Below are 17,050 nucleotides of genomic sequence, written 5' to 3'. Positions count from 1 at the left end.
AGTTATGGCAGCTTTTTGGCTTGTAAAACAAATCTATTTCTGCAGTTTGAAGATGGAATGTAAACTTTCTGTGATACATGTATATAAAAGTATATTTATTGAACCATCCATCAACACATATCCATGCTGATTCCAATGGAAAAAAATTAAAAGTTTTCTGAAATTTTCTGTGGTTACCTTGTCATTGTTACTTGGCTGCCTTTCCATGTAGAAGTTCCTGTGGTTTTACCCCAGAATGTAACGCGGGCAGCATCACGCTAAGAAATGAGAACTTAGGTGCACATTCAAGCATCTTTATTGGCAGGTGCTGGGGGATAACAAAGGCAACCCCGGCACAGACCTGCCCCCAGGGAGCTTACAGTCTACCAGGGGAGCTGACAGAACACAGGTAAGGTGAGCCTACGGAGGAGGAGGAGGAGGTACTGAGAGCCACTGAGCTCTCCCAGTGAGGAGAGGAGGTCTGCTGAGGTAGACTGACAGGGTTAGGCTGGAGACTAGACACAGGAAGAAGGGAAGAACAGGTGACGCTTCCTGGCATGGTGAAGCCTGGACTGGCTCTAAGACCAGCAAAGGAACAAGCTTGTAAAAAGAAAATCTCCAAGAAAGACACAGTGCTTGAGACATAGCAGCTCCATTCAGCAAGAAATGGCTGATTAGACCACGGACAGAAGAACCTCAGGCCAGCTAGGGATTTCTTAACCCTCGGTCTCGTCAAATATTGCCATTATCTGAAGTCGGGTCATGTAAGTCTCTGAAACACGACTGTTGTCACATCATGGGGATCACGTAAGGGGACGCAGGGTGAAGCCCCAGTGCTGGTGGGTCCCCTCGCTCAGTTACACAAGGTTGCCAAACAGGTCATTCTAGCCACAGGTTGAAGGGGTCAGTCAGGAGTTCAGCTCTGGCAACCAGCTTCAAACAAAGTCAGGACAGACCAGCAGGAAACAGAGGACAGAAGGGACTGAACCTGTTCACTTCCAATTTCAAACTGGATCTGGACAAGCCTGGCTTGGGTGGCAGAGACAAGGCCTGACAGGTGTTCTCAGGGATGAGAAGGCAGGTGCTTGAAGCCGGTGGTCAGTAATGCTGGCTGATCACAGGGACAGGGCACTCGGCACGTTGGAGCCTTCAAGTAAGTGGGCAGGAAAGTGAGGGCCTCGATATACACGGCCCCGGCCCTCGTTAGGAATACCTCGGCCCAGACCACAGCCGACGAGCTTGCAGTCCTCACACACGGTGGCGGGAGAAGCACCAGTGTGCACAGTGCACAAGGTGGATGGACCGAGGGGAAAACGACAGCTCAGTTTTGCTACTAAAACATGAGGGTCCCCAAGTTTTCCATCCCTCCCGCAGAGTGTGAGTTAGGATGGCCCTGACGGAGCTGGGTGTGCACACACTGAACGTGAAGGAAGAAGGCAGAACGAGCACACGCCATCTGCCCTTCTCGTCCACCTGACCACGTGGCCGGGAGCAGGCTGAGCCCCGACAGCTCTCCACACAGGCTGACGACGCGAATTCTATGCCGGTTCTGAGCCAACCACACTGGTTCAAAGGAAGGACCTACACAAACTTCTCCCTCCTTTCTAGCATTAGTCTGTGATCAAAATATTCCAGCCACCTCTCCTGGAGTTCCTGGTGGTAAAAGAATAGGTGGCAAAACCTTACAGAAATAGCGATTTCTTCCCTGCACTCGGGAGACAGAGGTGGTAGGATCACCATGAGCTCAAGGCCGCCCTGACACTACATAATGAATTCCAGGTCAGCCTAGGCTAGAGCGAGACCCTAACTTGAGGAACCAAAAAATAAAAAAATAAATTAAAAAAAACATACTTAATATTTTTAAGTTACAAACAATTCCTAATCCATCAGAATCAAACATCTGCCTAGTCTGTTCTATAACCTACAGGCTAAATGTGTTCCAAATGCTTAACAATGGGAAAAGGGGAGTCTTCTCCCCTATTCCTCATGACAGCTTCAGGTGAAAGGTCTTCATTTAAAAGGACTGTCAGTGTATACACAATCGATAAAACTTTCACTTCATGTTTTGAGATAGGGACTCACTCTGGATCCCAGACTAGTCTCAAACTTGGAGCAACCCATCTGCCTCGTATCCCAAGTGCTGAGACCAAAGGCACGTACCACAACACCTGGTTACATAACAAAACCAGAAAATGTTGAGCCGGGCGTGGTGGCACACGCCTTTAATCCCAGCTTTTGGGAGGCAGAGGTAGGTGGATGGCCCTGAGTTCGAGGCCACCCTGAGATTATGTAGTGAATTCCAGGTCAGCCTGGGCTAAAGCGAGATCCTACCTTGAAAATCGAAAACAAAACAAAAACAAAAAACAATCTTCAGTACTCTCTCCCTGTCAAATTTGGGTTATTTTACATTTTTTAAAATTTTTTTCCACGGTAGGATCTCACTGTAGCCCAGGCTGACCTGGAATTCACTATGTAGTCTCAGGCTGGTCTCAAACTCAGTGATCCTCCTACCTCTGCCTCCCAACTGCTGGATTAATGGTGTGTGCCATTAACATAAGTTAAACCATTTCCATCCATCCTGATTAAGCAGGATATAATCTTCCATCTAATCACTATCAAAAGCACAGCTATCTAAGTGCCTGGGAAATACTTGCTAGGATGTTTACAAAGAAAGCTTGTGTACTCTGAATTTACTTTGGAAGGGAACCCTAAAACACACTGTATGCTCTTCTCGTACCAGTCTGGGACACTAGCCTTATTTCAAAGTACTAAACATGTAAAATTTCTGTACTGACCAAATTACATGGGCTTTGAAAACAATAGTGGATGTTGTCTTCTTATAGGAAACTAAAAAGCAGGTACCAACTTCAAGCTGTACATTGGGGGAAAGGGAGGATCCAAAACTTCCCAAATAAGCCACAAGCTCAATCAAAGCTAAAACTGGGGGTGGAGAGATGGCTCAGTGGCTTAGGCCTGCAGAGCCTCGCAACCTGCATGTATGCAGCGGTGCATGCATCTGTGGCTTGTCTGCAGCGGCGGGAGGGCCTGGTACATCCCATTCTTTCTCTCTGCTTGCAAATAAGTAAGTTTTAAAAGCCAAACCTGGGTAAGGTGACTTGAGCCAGTCATGTGACCCAAGATGGCCTCAAACTCCTTTTAGCCTCCAGAACACTGGAATTACAGGCATGAGCCACTGTACTCAACTTCTTGCTCAAGCCATGCTTCTTAAGATTTATGTTTATTAGGTTATTTATTTAAGACAGAGGGGGGGTGAGTACCAGGGCCTCTAGCCTCTGCAAACAAACTCCAGACGCATGCACCACCTTGTGCATCTGACTTACGTGGGACCCGGAGAATCGAACCTGGGGCCTGAGGTTTCACAGGAATGCACCTTAACCCCTAAGCCATCTCTCCAGCCCTCAAGCCATGCTTTGAGAATGCTGACAACCTGAACAAGGGTGTCTGCTGAGGTACGAGGATCACTTGAGTTCAAGGCCAGCCTGTGCTAGAGGGAAACTCTATCTCAAAAAACAAAACAAAAAAAAAAGAATAAGATTTTTTCTGGGTCCAGTTTCCCCTCTGCCAGTCTAAGGTCACCACTAGCAGCATCACTGTGAGCAAACAAACCCACAGGCATGCCTGTCGCACACCTAACTTCAGCGTCGGGCTCGTCCGGTTCCACAGGGCCACTGCAGGAGCAGCCGTCCCGCTCGCAGCCCGCGTCGCACACAGGACCCACTGTGGAAGGCTGTCTCTGCCGCTGCTGCTGACGCCTACGTGGTTACGTTCCTATTACTGCTTTACATTCATATTCCTCCTTTTATAAGGATAAAAATTGTGGAGCTAAGACCCTCCTAATAGGAGGAAAAACGATGACATCAAGATAAAAGAGTACTGAAGAGAGGGCGGGGATGTGATGGAGCGCAGAGTTGTGAAGGGGAAAGCGGGGGAGGAGAGGTTTATTGTTACTGACATTGTCACTAACAAAGTTTAAAACCCTGTTGAGCTGAAGTCAGTCATTATCTGTATGTGGTTTTGCGGAATCTTTTAAATGGCACCAAAGTGCACAGTAGATCTGACAACCGCTTCCTTGAATTCAGGTCATTCAACTTAGGTCACAGAGACTGCCACACAGACCTAGCTGCTTTCGAGCAGGCACAACACTAAGTCACAAAATCCCTCAGAGATAAGTGTAAGGAAAGGGAGGCAGAACTGTAGGTTCATGGGAACACTGCTAGCATCGCCCACATGCGGCTGTGCAGTGGGGAACAAATGAGACGAGGACACACAACTGCTTCGCTCTCGCACAGCACGGCCAGCGGGCCAGGAAGACTTACGAAAGCCAAACCAATGGCCGTGCCAAAAAGGAAATCTGCGGGCACACTAAGCTTGATGCCTTGCTTTCATCCAGGTGGACAGGCGGTTCCACAAGGAGCAGCCCTCTGGAAGGCCAGGCTGCTCTTGCTCCGGGTCACTTAGCTGCTCACAGCTGTTCCGCTTGTCACTTGGGGACACACCACAATCCACATGGTCCAAGTGAGAAGTGGGCTTTGTACTGGTTTAAGTCAGGCTCTCTCTATGGAAACCCTCCGGCTGGCCTTCAACTTCACACACTTCCTGCCTCCTGTCACAGGCACGGGACACCACTCCCAGTGAGAACTGTTTAATAACCTGAGGCGGGCGGATGCTGGGTAGGTACTGACAAGCTTTATTTGTTGAGACAGGTTCCCGGTAGTCTGCTGACCTAAAACTCACCTGAGTCCAGGCTGGCTTCACACTCTCAGCAATCCTCCTGCTTCAGAAGCCTCTTGGTGACCGGAATTATAGGCGTCCCCCCGTGGCCCCCACTTTCACCTTCTGATTATCCTCACTGCTCTACAACAAGAGCTCAGGGCTGAGAACAAATGAGAATACAACCTCACTAAGAAAGCAAACAAAAGGTATTTTAGACAAAGCTCTATTAATTAAGAGGTCTTAAAAACTAAACTTTGGGTTTAAGAGATGGCTCAGCAGTTAAAGGTACTTGCTTACAAAAGCCGCCTGGCCCGGAACTGATTCTCCGCTACCAGCCACAACCAGATACGCAAAGTGACACATGCGTCATGGTTCAAGGCCTTGAGCTCTAAACCCTGCAGGGCTGCCACCACCTACAGAAAAACTTGGCCCAGGTCACACTGCTTTTACTTCTGGCTGTGTGGACACGCGCGTCTCTGAGCTGAGGCGGACTCTACACGCAGCACTATCGCTGGTCCACTGGGGTCCTTAAGGGCATCCAACATGATATGGAGTGCCCACAACCATCCCATTCTGATGACTTGAGATGGCTGAGGAAGCCCTTTCTCGTAACTGCCAGAAGTCACAGGCAGCCTGTGCCACACACTCCACACCTCTCCACATGGAGCGCGCGCACACACACGTATTTAGTGGAACCCAAGGGAAATGACAGATGCTACTGCTATCTTTTCTGAAAGAGATTTTCACTTCTTTTTTTTACCTGAGAAAGACCAGAGAGTCAATCTTCATTTATCCCCCACACCCCGGGTAACATGCCCCCAGCAGTGGGATGGGCAGGACTGCTCTCACTGGGGCTGCTCCACTTGCACAACAAACACGTGCCCACTATGTACCTTGCTGAGTGCCAGGGGCTGTGCCAGCCACTTAGTATTTTCAAATCTGACACTCAAAAATGTTCTCTGTGCTAACCAAGTCAAGAAGTACATCTTATTAGAACTCTTACATTTCTGATTAGTTAAAAATTTTCTAAAACTATGGAAGTACTAAATGGTTAATTTCTAGGTAACCTGTAATTTAGGATAGGACTCTGAAGTTATTGCAATTTAAAACTTTTTTACAGGTCCCACCTCGTGGCCCAGGCTAGTCTTTAACAAGATCTACCCAATAGCTGGGATTATACAGACCTGTGCCAGACTAACTTACAATTTTTTCCAAAAGTAATTCAGGCTACCTATTCTATACCCTTCCACACCCACCCAAGGCTTTTTTGTCACCACAAGCTTAATATAAGCTACAGAAACACAAGCTGAATTCCTTCTAATTATCACTGGTCTGGACCAAATCAAGTGGACCCAAAATTCACTTAAACTGACCCCAAAACAGCCACTGCGCTCAGTGCTGTGTGTGAAGTTCCTGTTCACTTCAAGCTCATGAGGACTGAGGTCACGCGGACAAGACACACTTCACCTTAGCCCGAAGGGACCCTTCACAGTAAAGCCAGCTTCTCACCAACAGGAAAACAAACCACGGACGCCTACAGTGGCAGAGTTCCCAGGTGGCACTTCTAAACAAGTTAGGAAGTTAATTCCCCCTTCAATGACATGGCTGTCCTTGGATTAGTGACAATCAGTTATCACAGCAAAGCTCATAAACAAACTTTCAACCATCTCACACACAGCACTCAAGCATATTATGAAAATGAGTATTATTAGATTAGCAAATTAAGTTTTCTTACAGAATTATTTTAATGAAAATTGGCCATTTCCAAGAAAACACCCACTTTATGGCCATCAGTGAAGAGAACCATAACAAGACAGCTGTGCCGTGTGGGTCTGGTTCAGAGAAAGGAGCTGAGACACACGAGCCCTCCTTGTCGAGGGCCATGAGGAGCGGACGAAGGCCAGCTGAGATCAACACCTACAGGTCCCTGGGTCTGGGCCGAAGCCCGTTGTCAAGGACACTCCAGTCTGAGACTCCAGCTATTACAGTAAGGCTCAGTGAATGGTGACAGACACACAAGCTGATGAAGATTCTCCAATTCCCCACATATCTGGAAAACAATCTAGAATCTTTATTACTCTCTGAACAATCACCAAGGCTGGGCTCAAAGAGAACTAGAAGGCACAATAGTTTGCTCTGGGTTTGTTATTCATATTTTGGGGACTTGTCTTCTTGTGTGTGGTTTGACAAATACAAATTAAAACACACAAAAAAAAATCTATTTCAATAAAATCTAACAGTTCAAGAAAAGGCTATCAGTTGCATTCTAGACATTTAAGATCTATGTCACAATTCAAATTCCAATGGTAAAAACAGTAGATTTAGAATTGTTTTGTAATCATATATCAAAAGAAAAATGCATTCTATTAACACCTTTTATTCAATTAACCATGCCAGCAAGAATCAATGTCAGATTTCCCAAATGGCAGTTTTTCCACATCAGAAGATCATCGATACTCTCCAGAAACAATTTGGATTTTTCCTACTTCCAAAATGTTTATCAAATCCTGTATCTTACAGGCTTTTGAAACACGTACAAAATAAGAAATATTCCACTGAATGAAATATACCAAATGTCAGTAATAAGCGACACATTCCTTTGGGGAAATGGCTATTTAAAAAAATCCAGTCCGTATATGCAAATAAGCAAGGAAATTCAGTCTTTGTTTTCTTCTTTAAAAATCTGTTACTCCTAAAATATCATTCCACAAAATTGGAAGTGAAGGACTAAAAAGGTCAGGAGAGGAATGGAAGGGTGGAGCACACACCATGAACACAAAGAAAATAAAATTGTACAAACTCAAGCAGTTTATAATAGACTAGGGTCATCACACTCCAAGACACCAAAGGCTGCTGAAGAACTTCACCATTCTGTAGGAGCTGGGGTCTGACTGCTGCTTGAAGACCAGCGAAGGAAGAGCAATTCACTGCCGCGGAGCAATCCCCCTTCCCACTCCAAATCCTGGCTTCTGTACCATGCCTCCCCGGGGAGGGCCTCGCATTCCACCGCCCAGCCCACCTCGAGGGCCTCCGGGCCCCCGCAGGCGGCTATCTCGCCGGTCTCCTTCCCTGGCAGCTCGAGTCTTCTTTTCTTCCACATTCAGCCGGACTTCACCTCTGAACATGATGGGCTATGAAAGAATCAAGGACAGCAGAGCGCTCAGTGGCTGACTACCAGAACGATAGCTCTCGCAGAAAAGAACCAGCTAAGTCCTCACAATCCAGTTTTTGTCTTCAGTGCAGAAACCATTCTCCCATTAACTAACACATGTAAATGGGACTAGATGTGCAGTTAAGTTCAAAAGTGCCAACTTGAACGTCCGCACAGCACACACAATTCTCATACGTAGTAACACCAAGCCGTGTCAACAGGACGACGGAAGAGCTATCGCCTTCTCCATGGATTCAGAGGCTTAGAAAAGACCTTGTCACATAAAGATACAGTACTGCACGCCTCCAATGTAATGTTAGAAGTTGGCCTCAGCAAGTAACTGCTAAGACTAGCTAATTAAAGTCCAATGTGCCTGTCCCCGTCACAATACTAAACAGTGAGGAGGAACGTAAGCTGCGCATCCCAGCGCATCAACTTTGTAACTACGCTTCACAGTGCGGGCCAAGCCATCATGTCATACTTCTGAAGGGAGCACAGCACATGCCTATCTACGTGACGTGGAGAAGCAGAGGACATCTGCAGAGGACTGATCCGACAAGGTGCCTCTCAGGAGGTCTGTCTTCTTATAGTAACACTCACGCATGCTCCTTAAGAACCGGGATGCACTCACATTCACACTCACAGACAGACACAGAAACTCAGAGGAACAGTCACTTACCCTGTTGCTAAGAACCTTCTGAACAGGTTCAGAATCATCAAACACAACAAAGCCGAAGTTGGGTAACTTCCCACCACTGTTGATGCGGAGTTCCACCACATTCCCATAATCTGCAAGTGAAATGGACTCCTGGTAATATATGCGCAGAAAGCAAGCTTCAGCCGAGACAAACGTGACCACTAAGCACTTGTAATATCCCTAGTCCAAGAATGTACCTTTTGCTTTCATGCAAAGTTGGCCAGCCCTGGTTCAATTCCCAAGCACCCACATAAAGCCAAAGTGGGGCTTTCACCAGGCATTTCACTGGCAGGAACAAGGGACCCAGGCACTCACATATATACATACACACAAAATAATTATTTTTTTTTTAATATTTTATTTATTTATTTGAGAGCGACAGAGAGAAAGACAGATAGAGGGAGAGAGAGAGAACGGGCACGACAGGGCTTCCAGCCTCTGCAAATGAACTCCAGACGCAGGCGCCCCCTTGTGCATCTGGCTAACGTGGGAACTGGGTAACCGAGCCTCGAACCGGGGTCCTTAGGCTTCACAGGCGAGCGCTTAACCGCTAAGCCATCTCTCCAGCCCACAAAATAATTATTTTTAAAAGGCAAAATATAACTTGTCTACTCCTTATCCAAATTTCTTATTAATAACTTTAAGTGCATCAGTTCACAGACTTTTTTGCATGCAGTCCATTTTTGTTTCATGTATTCTTTTTAAAAAAATATTTATTACAGCGAGGCGTGATGGCACACACCTTTAAATCCCAGCACTTAGGAGGCAGAGGTAGGAGGATCACTGAGAGTTCAAGGCCACCTTGAGACTACATAGTGTGATAGAGTGAAACTCTACCTCGAAAAACCAATGCATTTACATAGTAGGCTGGAAAGATGGCTTAGCGGTTAAGCACTTGCCAAAGACCAGTTTGATTCCCCAGGACCCACATAGGACAGATGCACAAGGTGGCACATTAGGCTGGAGGCTCGCCTGCAGCCGCTAAAGGCCTGTGAGCACCCAATTGCTTTCTCTTCAATAAATAAAATTAAATTTAAATTTAAAAATAGGGCTGGAAGTAAGTTAAAAAGGAGACATAAAGGGAAGAGAAAGGAAGGGAGGAGGGTACTTAAGAGGTTGATATTGTATATGTAAGTACAATGATTGTGATGGGGAGGTCATATGATGGAGAATGGAATTTCAAAGGGGAAAGTGTGGGGGGAGGGAGGGAATTACCATGGGATTTTTTTTATAATCATGGAAAATGCTAATAAAAATTAAAAAAAAAAAATAGGGCTTAGTGGTTAAGGTATTTGCCTGCAAAGCAAAAGGACCTCAGTTCGAATCCCCAGGGTCCATGTAAGCCAGGTACACAAAGTGGTGCATGCATCAGGAGTTTGTTTACAGCAGCTAGAGGCCATAGTGTGTCCATTCTCTTTCTCACTTCCCTCTCTCTCTGCTTACAAATAAATACATAAATACATAAATATTTACAAGCAAGAGGAGAGAGAAAGCAGGAAAGGGAGAGAGGGAGAGCAAAAGAGGGGGAGAACAGGAACGGGCACGCCAGGACCTGAAGCCACTGCAAACGAACTCCAGACTCATGTCACTGTGCATTCGGTTTTACGTGGGTGCTAGGGAACTGAACTAAACCTAAGCTGTCAGGTTTTGCACAAGTGTCTTAACCACTGAGCCATCTCCAGCCTGTTTCACGTATTCTTCAGGCACATAACCTGAGTAATTTTATACAGCACTGTGGTGTGCCTGCAAATGTCACAGTGGAAGACAGGGCAAGTCTCTTCTAGCGGGGTCAGTTTGTAGCATCTGTCAATGTACACTATGCTCAGCCTGTTCCTTCATGGGGGGGGCGAGGGGGTAGATGCCACAGAACTTCCTGCTCCTCCTTCCCAGCAGTGTACTTGAGGCTCCCACATGCAGCTCCCACTGGCATGCTGCTCCAAACCCAGGACCTACTTTGAAAAAAGTCCTTCAGTTCTGACTTGTCCACTTCGTGTGGCAGGTTGCCAATGAAGAGCTGGTGACTGTCAGGGTGTCTCACAATTCTTCGGGGTTCAACATCACCTTGCTCACCAGCCTCGCGGACTAAAGAGACACAAGTAGCAATGGAAGGCTAGGGAACCTCTGAGAGTATTCATGTGCAGTTTCCCCATTGACCCAAACCAAAGAACTCCACTGGCCCTACCACAGAAGCCCACAGGCATCAACCCTGACCCATAAAATGAGTTCCCGAGGCCAATCCTGCTAGCAAAGAAGGCACTCGTGAGCTCCGTGGAGGGCTGATTCAGGTGTCCCCCATAAACTTAGGGGTTCTGAATGCTGGGTCCCCAGCTGATAGTAATTTAGGAATTAAAGCCTCCAGGAGGGAGTATATTGTTGGGGGCGGGCTTATGGTTGTTATAACCAGTTTTCTCATACACACTCTCCTATTCCTGTTGTGCATCTGATGTTGACCAGGAGGTGATGTCCACCCACTGCTCATGCTATCATTTTACCTGCCATTGTGGAGCTTACCCCCACCCCTGAGTCCATAAGCCAAAATACCCCCCCCCCCCCCGGAAGCTGCTCTTGGTCAGGTGTTTTCTGTCAGCAGTGCAAACCTGGCTACAAGAAGCCCTTACTTGGCCGCGGTCCCCGCTGAGGAGGAGCGCTGATCCGCTGCTCCCGCACTCTTTGGTCTCTCTGAGGCCTCTGCGGTGGAAGCTGAGATTCCGGCTTAGACTCTGGACGGGGCTAAAAATGTACAGATCAACTTTTGTGGAAAACAATATGCCTTTGTCTTTTTTCTTGTGAATTTTCTTATTATAGGTTAAGCTAGAAAATAACAATCACCTCTCTCCTCCCCAAAAAATAATCATTTAAAAAAAAAAAAAAAAATCACATCTTGTGCCGTTCTCTGCCCCATATGCAAGGTTCCCATCCACTAACCTGGAGAATCACATTACTAAAATCCACAGAGTGCACTAAATATCAGAATTCATGGACCCTTACCTGTGAAGCTGGCACTTTAACAACGTGAGGTGGGATCCCAGTAACAGGAACAGCCCCACTGGGAGGAAGGTTCTTACTGGTCACAGAGGCCCAAGAAAATGTCTGGAAGAGAAAGGGTGACTTCTCACATACATCACAGAAGCTGTCAGCTCTTTTGTACAACGTATCTGCATCACTTCTCACAAATTTAGTACTGAAGTTTCTTGTGAACAGCCAGGGGTGGTGACACACGCCCATAATCCCAGCACTCAGCAGACTGAGGCAGGAGGATCACCATGAGTTCCAGGACAATTTCAAGAAAGCAGTAAGAAAAGTCAACCCAGCAAACGAAGGAGAAGTGAGAATTTAAACTGGACTAGCCGAGCTGGGGGTCCACACACACCTCAGTGCTTGAGCTCTAGCATGCCAGTAAAGCAAGCAACGGATCTCATCAGGACAGCTGAATGGAGACGCGCTCATACCCTCAAATCCTCCTGCACAGTCTGGGCCATGTCCGTTGGAGCTGGAGAGGAGCTCTTCTGGGCATCCTCGGGAGCCGGCTCTTCCAAGACCGGCTCGGCCTTCTCCTCCTGGACTTCAGGAGCAGGCTCTGGCTCTGCTTCTGGCTCAGGCTCAGGCTCAGGCTCAGCAACAGGCTCCTCTAAATGCTCCTCCAAGTCATTGCTGCCACAGGGAAATCAGAATAGCAGTAACTCCATGGACTTAGCAGGAGCTCCCATCATCCAATCACTGGAACAAGTTTCCAAGGCTGGATAAGGGCTCCGTTGGAGCATACATGCTCAGCATGTGCAAAGAGCCCCAGGTGGATTTCTGACATCAAAAAATGATTTAAAAACTACCAAGAAGCCAGGTTTGGTGGCACACACCTTTAATCCCAGCACACAGGAGGGTAGGAGGATCACCATGAGTAGCCCCCAAAGACTAGTAAGTTCCAAGTCAACCTGGAATTCACTTACACACATCACAAAAGCCCTCAGGCCTAATGGGCTGAGAAACTAAGGGGAAAAGGAATGCCTTCTCTCAACTGGCAAGTTTTCTCAGACTGGAAAACACATAATACCTAAGAATTAACACTCCTGTACTTGGAAATTTCAGCCTGTAGTCTCAGCACTCAGGAGGCTGAGGTAGGAGGTTGCTTCAAGTGAGGCCACCCCCAACTATACAAAGAGGACCAGGCCAGCAAGGACTACCTAAGACCTTGTCTCAAAACACCAAAGATAGCTTTACAGTTCGTAATTTGTGGCTTTAGCCACACAAAACAGCTTTCTCATAATAATTTGCTAATTTTTGGAGAGATGAATTTGACTAAGAAAAGTGGTTAAACTTCAATACGTATCACCAAGCTTGCTGTTAAAACTGTAGATGAGCCGGGCGTGGTGGCGCACACCTTTAATCCCAGCACTTGGGAGGCAGAAATAGGAGGATCACCATGAGTTCGAGGCCACCCTGAGATTACATAATGAATTCCAGGTCAGCCTGGGCTACAGTGAGACCCTACCTTGAAAAACCAAAAAACTGTAGAAACTGTAGATGTTTTTCCTCTAGAAACTTGACCTCAACAGGTTTATGGTGAGACATGAATCCTCATTTTCAACCAGCTACACAGTGAGTGTGTGATTAGGACACACCCACTTTGATAAACCCTTGAAAGACCCATGAGACACTAGACATGAGGACATCGGTGGCACATGTCAACAGCATTTCTATTCCTATCAAACACATTTCTGTCCCACTTGTAAGGGAATTAATAAAGAAGGATGTCATAGCCTTCTCTTAAGTCAAGAAGGGTTTTACCATGTGTATCAAGTTCAGGCTGCCCTTTTACTTGAGTCCCTCATATTTCAGTTCACCACCCACCCTCCATGCTAGAATTAATTGTAGGCATGTGTTACAAATCAAACTCCATTTTTTTCTTTTAAATAAACAAACAGATTTTGCACTTAGAGCACTTTTTAAACTTGTGTGTGTTCATTCATTCGTTGTGTGCATGTGTGGGCAGACCAGGGCCTTGTGCCACTGCAAAGGATTCCAGTGTGTGCTCTGGCCCAGGCTGACCTGGAATGCACCGTGTAGCCTCAGGTGGCCTTAACCTCACAGCAATCCTCCTACCTTTGCCGCCTAAGTGCTGGAATTAAAGGTGTATGCCACCATGCAAGACTACCAATTTGTACAAGCAGCTTATGTGGGTGGTTTGAGAACTGAACCTCCAGGCTTTGCAAGCCAAGTGCCTGTAACCATTGAGTCATCTTCCCAGCACCTATCAAATTATCTATTACTATCACTTAGCTCGCAGGTTTGTATTTCTACCTAAATAATCACTTTGGCTAGGTGAAAAGGGTGCATGCCTGTAATCTCAACACCTGGGAGGCTGAGAGGGGAAGACTGAAAGAACTCCAAATCAGTTTGGATTTTCTAAAACAATGGGGAAAAAACTATGTATTTACACACACACAAACACATACACATGATTTTTTCCCATAGCACAACAAACACTAAGCCACAAAGCAACTGATTAATGCTGTTACTCAGAAACAGCAATTCCAGCAAGGCGTGGTGGCGCACACCTTTAATCCCAGCACTTGGGAGGCAGAGGTAGGAGGATCGCCACGAGCTCGAGGCCACCCTGAGACTACATAGTGAGTTCCAGGTCAGCCTGGGCTAGAGTGAGACCCTACCTCAAAAAACCAAAAAAAGAAATTATCTTTTTTGTTGTTGTTATTCTTTTATTACAAGCCAAAGCCAACAAACCCATCTTGTTTTTTTTAAATAATTTTCAGCCGGGTGTGATGGTGCACGCCTTTAATCTCAGCACTCAGGAGGCAGAGGTAGGAGGATCGCCATGTGTTCGAGGCCACCCTGAGTCTAAATAGTGAATTCCAGGTCAACCTGGACTAGAGTGAGACCCTGCCTTGAAAAACCAAAAAGGAAAAATTTCAAAAGACTTGTTTGCTTTATTCACAAAACCTGCACAAGTCAACTGTACTACGTCCTGGACATGGGGTGTTTCCTTACCTGACAGTCTGATCATAGAAAGTTCCAGAATCGTCGGGCACCACTTCAGGTGTCTGCTGCCTCTCTTCAGCTTCTTCAACTTCTTCCTCAGATTCTAAGAGGAAAAAATATTTAAAGCAATTTGTACTTATAAATTCATGTGTCTACAACACACATTAAAGAGACAAACAAGACAACAGGGCAATGTGACAAAGTAAGAGCAGAAAGTTAAACTAGTGTTTTATAAAAACAGACGTTAGAAGAAATAAGAATAGACCGCAAGGCCCTATTCCCAGCAATCAGCAGCAGTGTTCCGCCACATAGGGAGCACTGGGGACAGCTGAGTCAGTGTCCAGCACAGCACGTGGGACACCTACCATATAGCAAATATCCCGCGCTACCAGCAGACTAACCTCCAAGTGTCTATTTCCCAGCATGCTACATTACCCTTACTCTTTGGCAGACACTCGAAAGAACATCTGCAAATGAACAGCTTCAGAAACAGCAATTTTCTCCAGAGCCAAAGGTCACACAAGAACAGGGCTTCCTAACTAAGGCTGCCTGTCTTCTACCAGCCCGGACGACACAGGCATCCGCAGAGGCCGCCTTCCCGGTGCTCAGTGAGGACTTCCTTTTTAACAACTTTTTGAGGTAGTATGTCACGCTAGCCCAGGCTAACCTCCAATTCACTATAATCCCAGGCTGGCCTCAAACTCACTGCGATCCTCTTACCTCAGCCTCTCAAGTGCTCGGCAATTTGCTCATTTCTGACCAAACCAAGTGTGTTAATGTTTTCTAAGACCCGTGAAATAAGCAAGTTAGTGACATGAACTAGGGCAATCCTTTCAGAAACTTTAAGTCTTAAACATTCATAAAGAACACAGTATCATTAAACATTTCAGAACCCCGTTCGGTTTGGTCACAGTGTGATGCCATGTAATCATCCCAGACCCCGAGAATGTCCACTACTCACCCTCTTGTGGCTCAGTGACAAAGCCACCGAAGACCTCGTCCTGGTACCTGAAGATGTCATTATGAACATAGAACTTGTTGGCCACAGAGCCCTGAAATGGCAACAAACATTTTTCTTTATTTAACAGGCAATTCAAATAGCCAGGGACTCTCAGCTGTGGGAGACCCGGGGTTGCCTTATACATACAACTAGTGACTGACAGCACAGATTCTCCTAACTGCCCAGTGCTTACGATAGGCCCCACACCCAAGAAAAAAACTAACACAAAACAAAACTACACTAAATATTATTATTTGTTTTTTGTTTTTTTTTTTTTTTTTTGGTTTTTCGAGGTAGGGTCTCACTCTGGTCCAGTAAATATTATTTTTAAGGCAGGGATAAAAAGAGTAAGAGTAGAAGCCGGGCGTGGTGGCGCACGCCTTTAATCCCAGCACTCGGGAGGCAGAGGTAGGAGGATTGCCATGAGTTCAAGGCCACCCTGAGATGACAGAGTTAATTCCAGGTCAGCCTGGACCAGAGTGAGACCCTACCTTGAAAAGCCAAAAAAAAAAAAAAAAAGAGTAAGAGTAATCCAGCACAAAATGTCAGCAAGCCAAAACTAAGATGGTCTTCTAGCTAGGCGTGGTGGCACATGCCTTAAACCCAGTTATGTGACTACAGGAAAACATCCAAAGTATGTACCCTCACTACCACAAGGGAACCCCAAAGCTGATAGAGAAACCTCTTCCGTAAAATGCCAATCGTGAGAGGTATCATATTCACCAATCTCAGCAGATACGGAAACATCTCCAGCGGGGAGACGGCTCAGGGAGTAAGAGGGCCTGACTCTCTTCAATCCCCAGACCCTACATTAATGGCTGGCCCAGTGACACATGCCTATAATCCATTCCTGAGGGTACAGGAAACTCAATTACTGCAGGGACTTCCAAACCTGGTTCTGAAGACTCAGCTCAAGGAAATACGTGCATAAGCAACAGGAGAACCCCAACACTCTCCTTTGCCCTGTACATCTGCACTCACACGTCATACACCCAACCCCATGACACACAACATGCATGTACACAAAAAAATCCTCCCTAAGTCTCACCCATGAATATTAACCCAAGTACTCATTTGTGTGTGTGTGTGTGTGTGTGTGTGTGTGCACTTAATAGGATGGCACTGTATATATGCAAGTACAAGAAAAGATTAATGGGGGTGAAAAGGCCCAAGTGAAGTCAGGGGAAGACAGTGAGTAAACACAGGCAGAGGGAGAGCTAATCAAAATCTAAGAGAACAGGCCATTGCTGAGGCCCTTGTTTCCCACCAGGAATACATGGCAAGACCCTATTACTTGGGCTGCAAAAGTCACTGAGAAATCCTGCTTGAGTTAAGCTTAAAACCTCCTCCATTTAGACCAGCTGACAGAACGCTGGAAAAAGCCATGCTGCGAGCTGGAGATGGCTTAGTGGTTAAGCACTTGCCTGTGCAGCCTAGAGATGCCAGTTCAAGGCTCAATTCCCCAGGACCCACGTTAGCCAGATGCACAAGGGGACTC

At 46.4% G+C, this 17,050-nt stretch overlaps 1 protein-coding gene across 2 annotated transcripts in view; it reads right to left on the bottom strand.

Moving 5' to 3' along the window:
* Window positions 1-6,762: 6,762 nt before the first annotated feature.
* G3bp1 (G3BP stress granule assembly factor 1) overlaps window positions 6,763-17,050 on the bottom strand; it is a 28,950-nt gene continuing 18,662 nt past the window's right edge. For both annotated transcript variants that reach the window (XM_004666545.2, XM_045152617.1), the window contains exons 5-12: window positions 15,514-15,604; window positions 14,562-14,655; window positions 12,011-12,212; window positions 11,550-11,651; window positions 11,180-11,291; window positions 10,515-10,643; window positions 8,544-8,653; window positions 6,763-7,844 (exon numbers count right to left, since the gene is read on the bottom strand). In XM_004666545.2, the coding sequence (XP_004666602.1) occupies window positions 7,638-7,844; window positions 8,544-8,653; window positions 10,515-10,643; window positions 11,180-11,291; window positions 11,550-11,651; window positions 12,011-12,212; window positions 14,562-14,655; window positions 15,514-15,604 (1,047 nt within the window). In that variant the 3' untranslated portion in view covers window positions 6,763-7,637. The remainder of the gene's footprint in view (window positions 7,845-8,543; window positions 8,654-10,514; window positions 10,644-11,179; window positions 11,292-11,549; window positions 11,652-12,010; window positions 12,213-14,561; window positions 14,656-15,513; window positions 15,605-17,050) is intronic.

Source organism: Jaculus jaculus, chromosome 6 (genome assembly GCF_020740685.1).
Source record: "Jaculus jaculus isolate mJacJac1 chromosome 6, mJacJac1.mat.Y.cur, whole genome shotgun sequence".
Lineage (NCBI taxonomy): Eukaryota > Metazoa > Chordata > Mammalia > Rodentia > Dipodidae > Jaculus > Jaculus jaculus.
The sequence above is the reverse complement of the archived record's forward strand: the minus strand, read 5'-3'. Positions and strand labels throughout refer to the sequence as shown.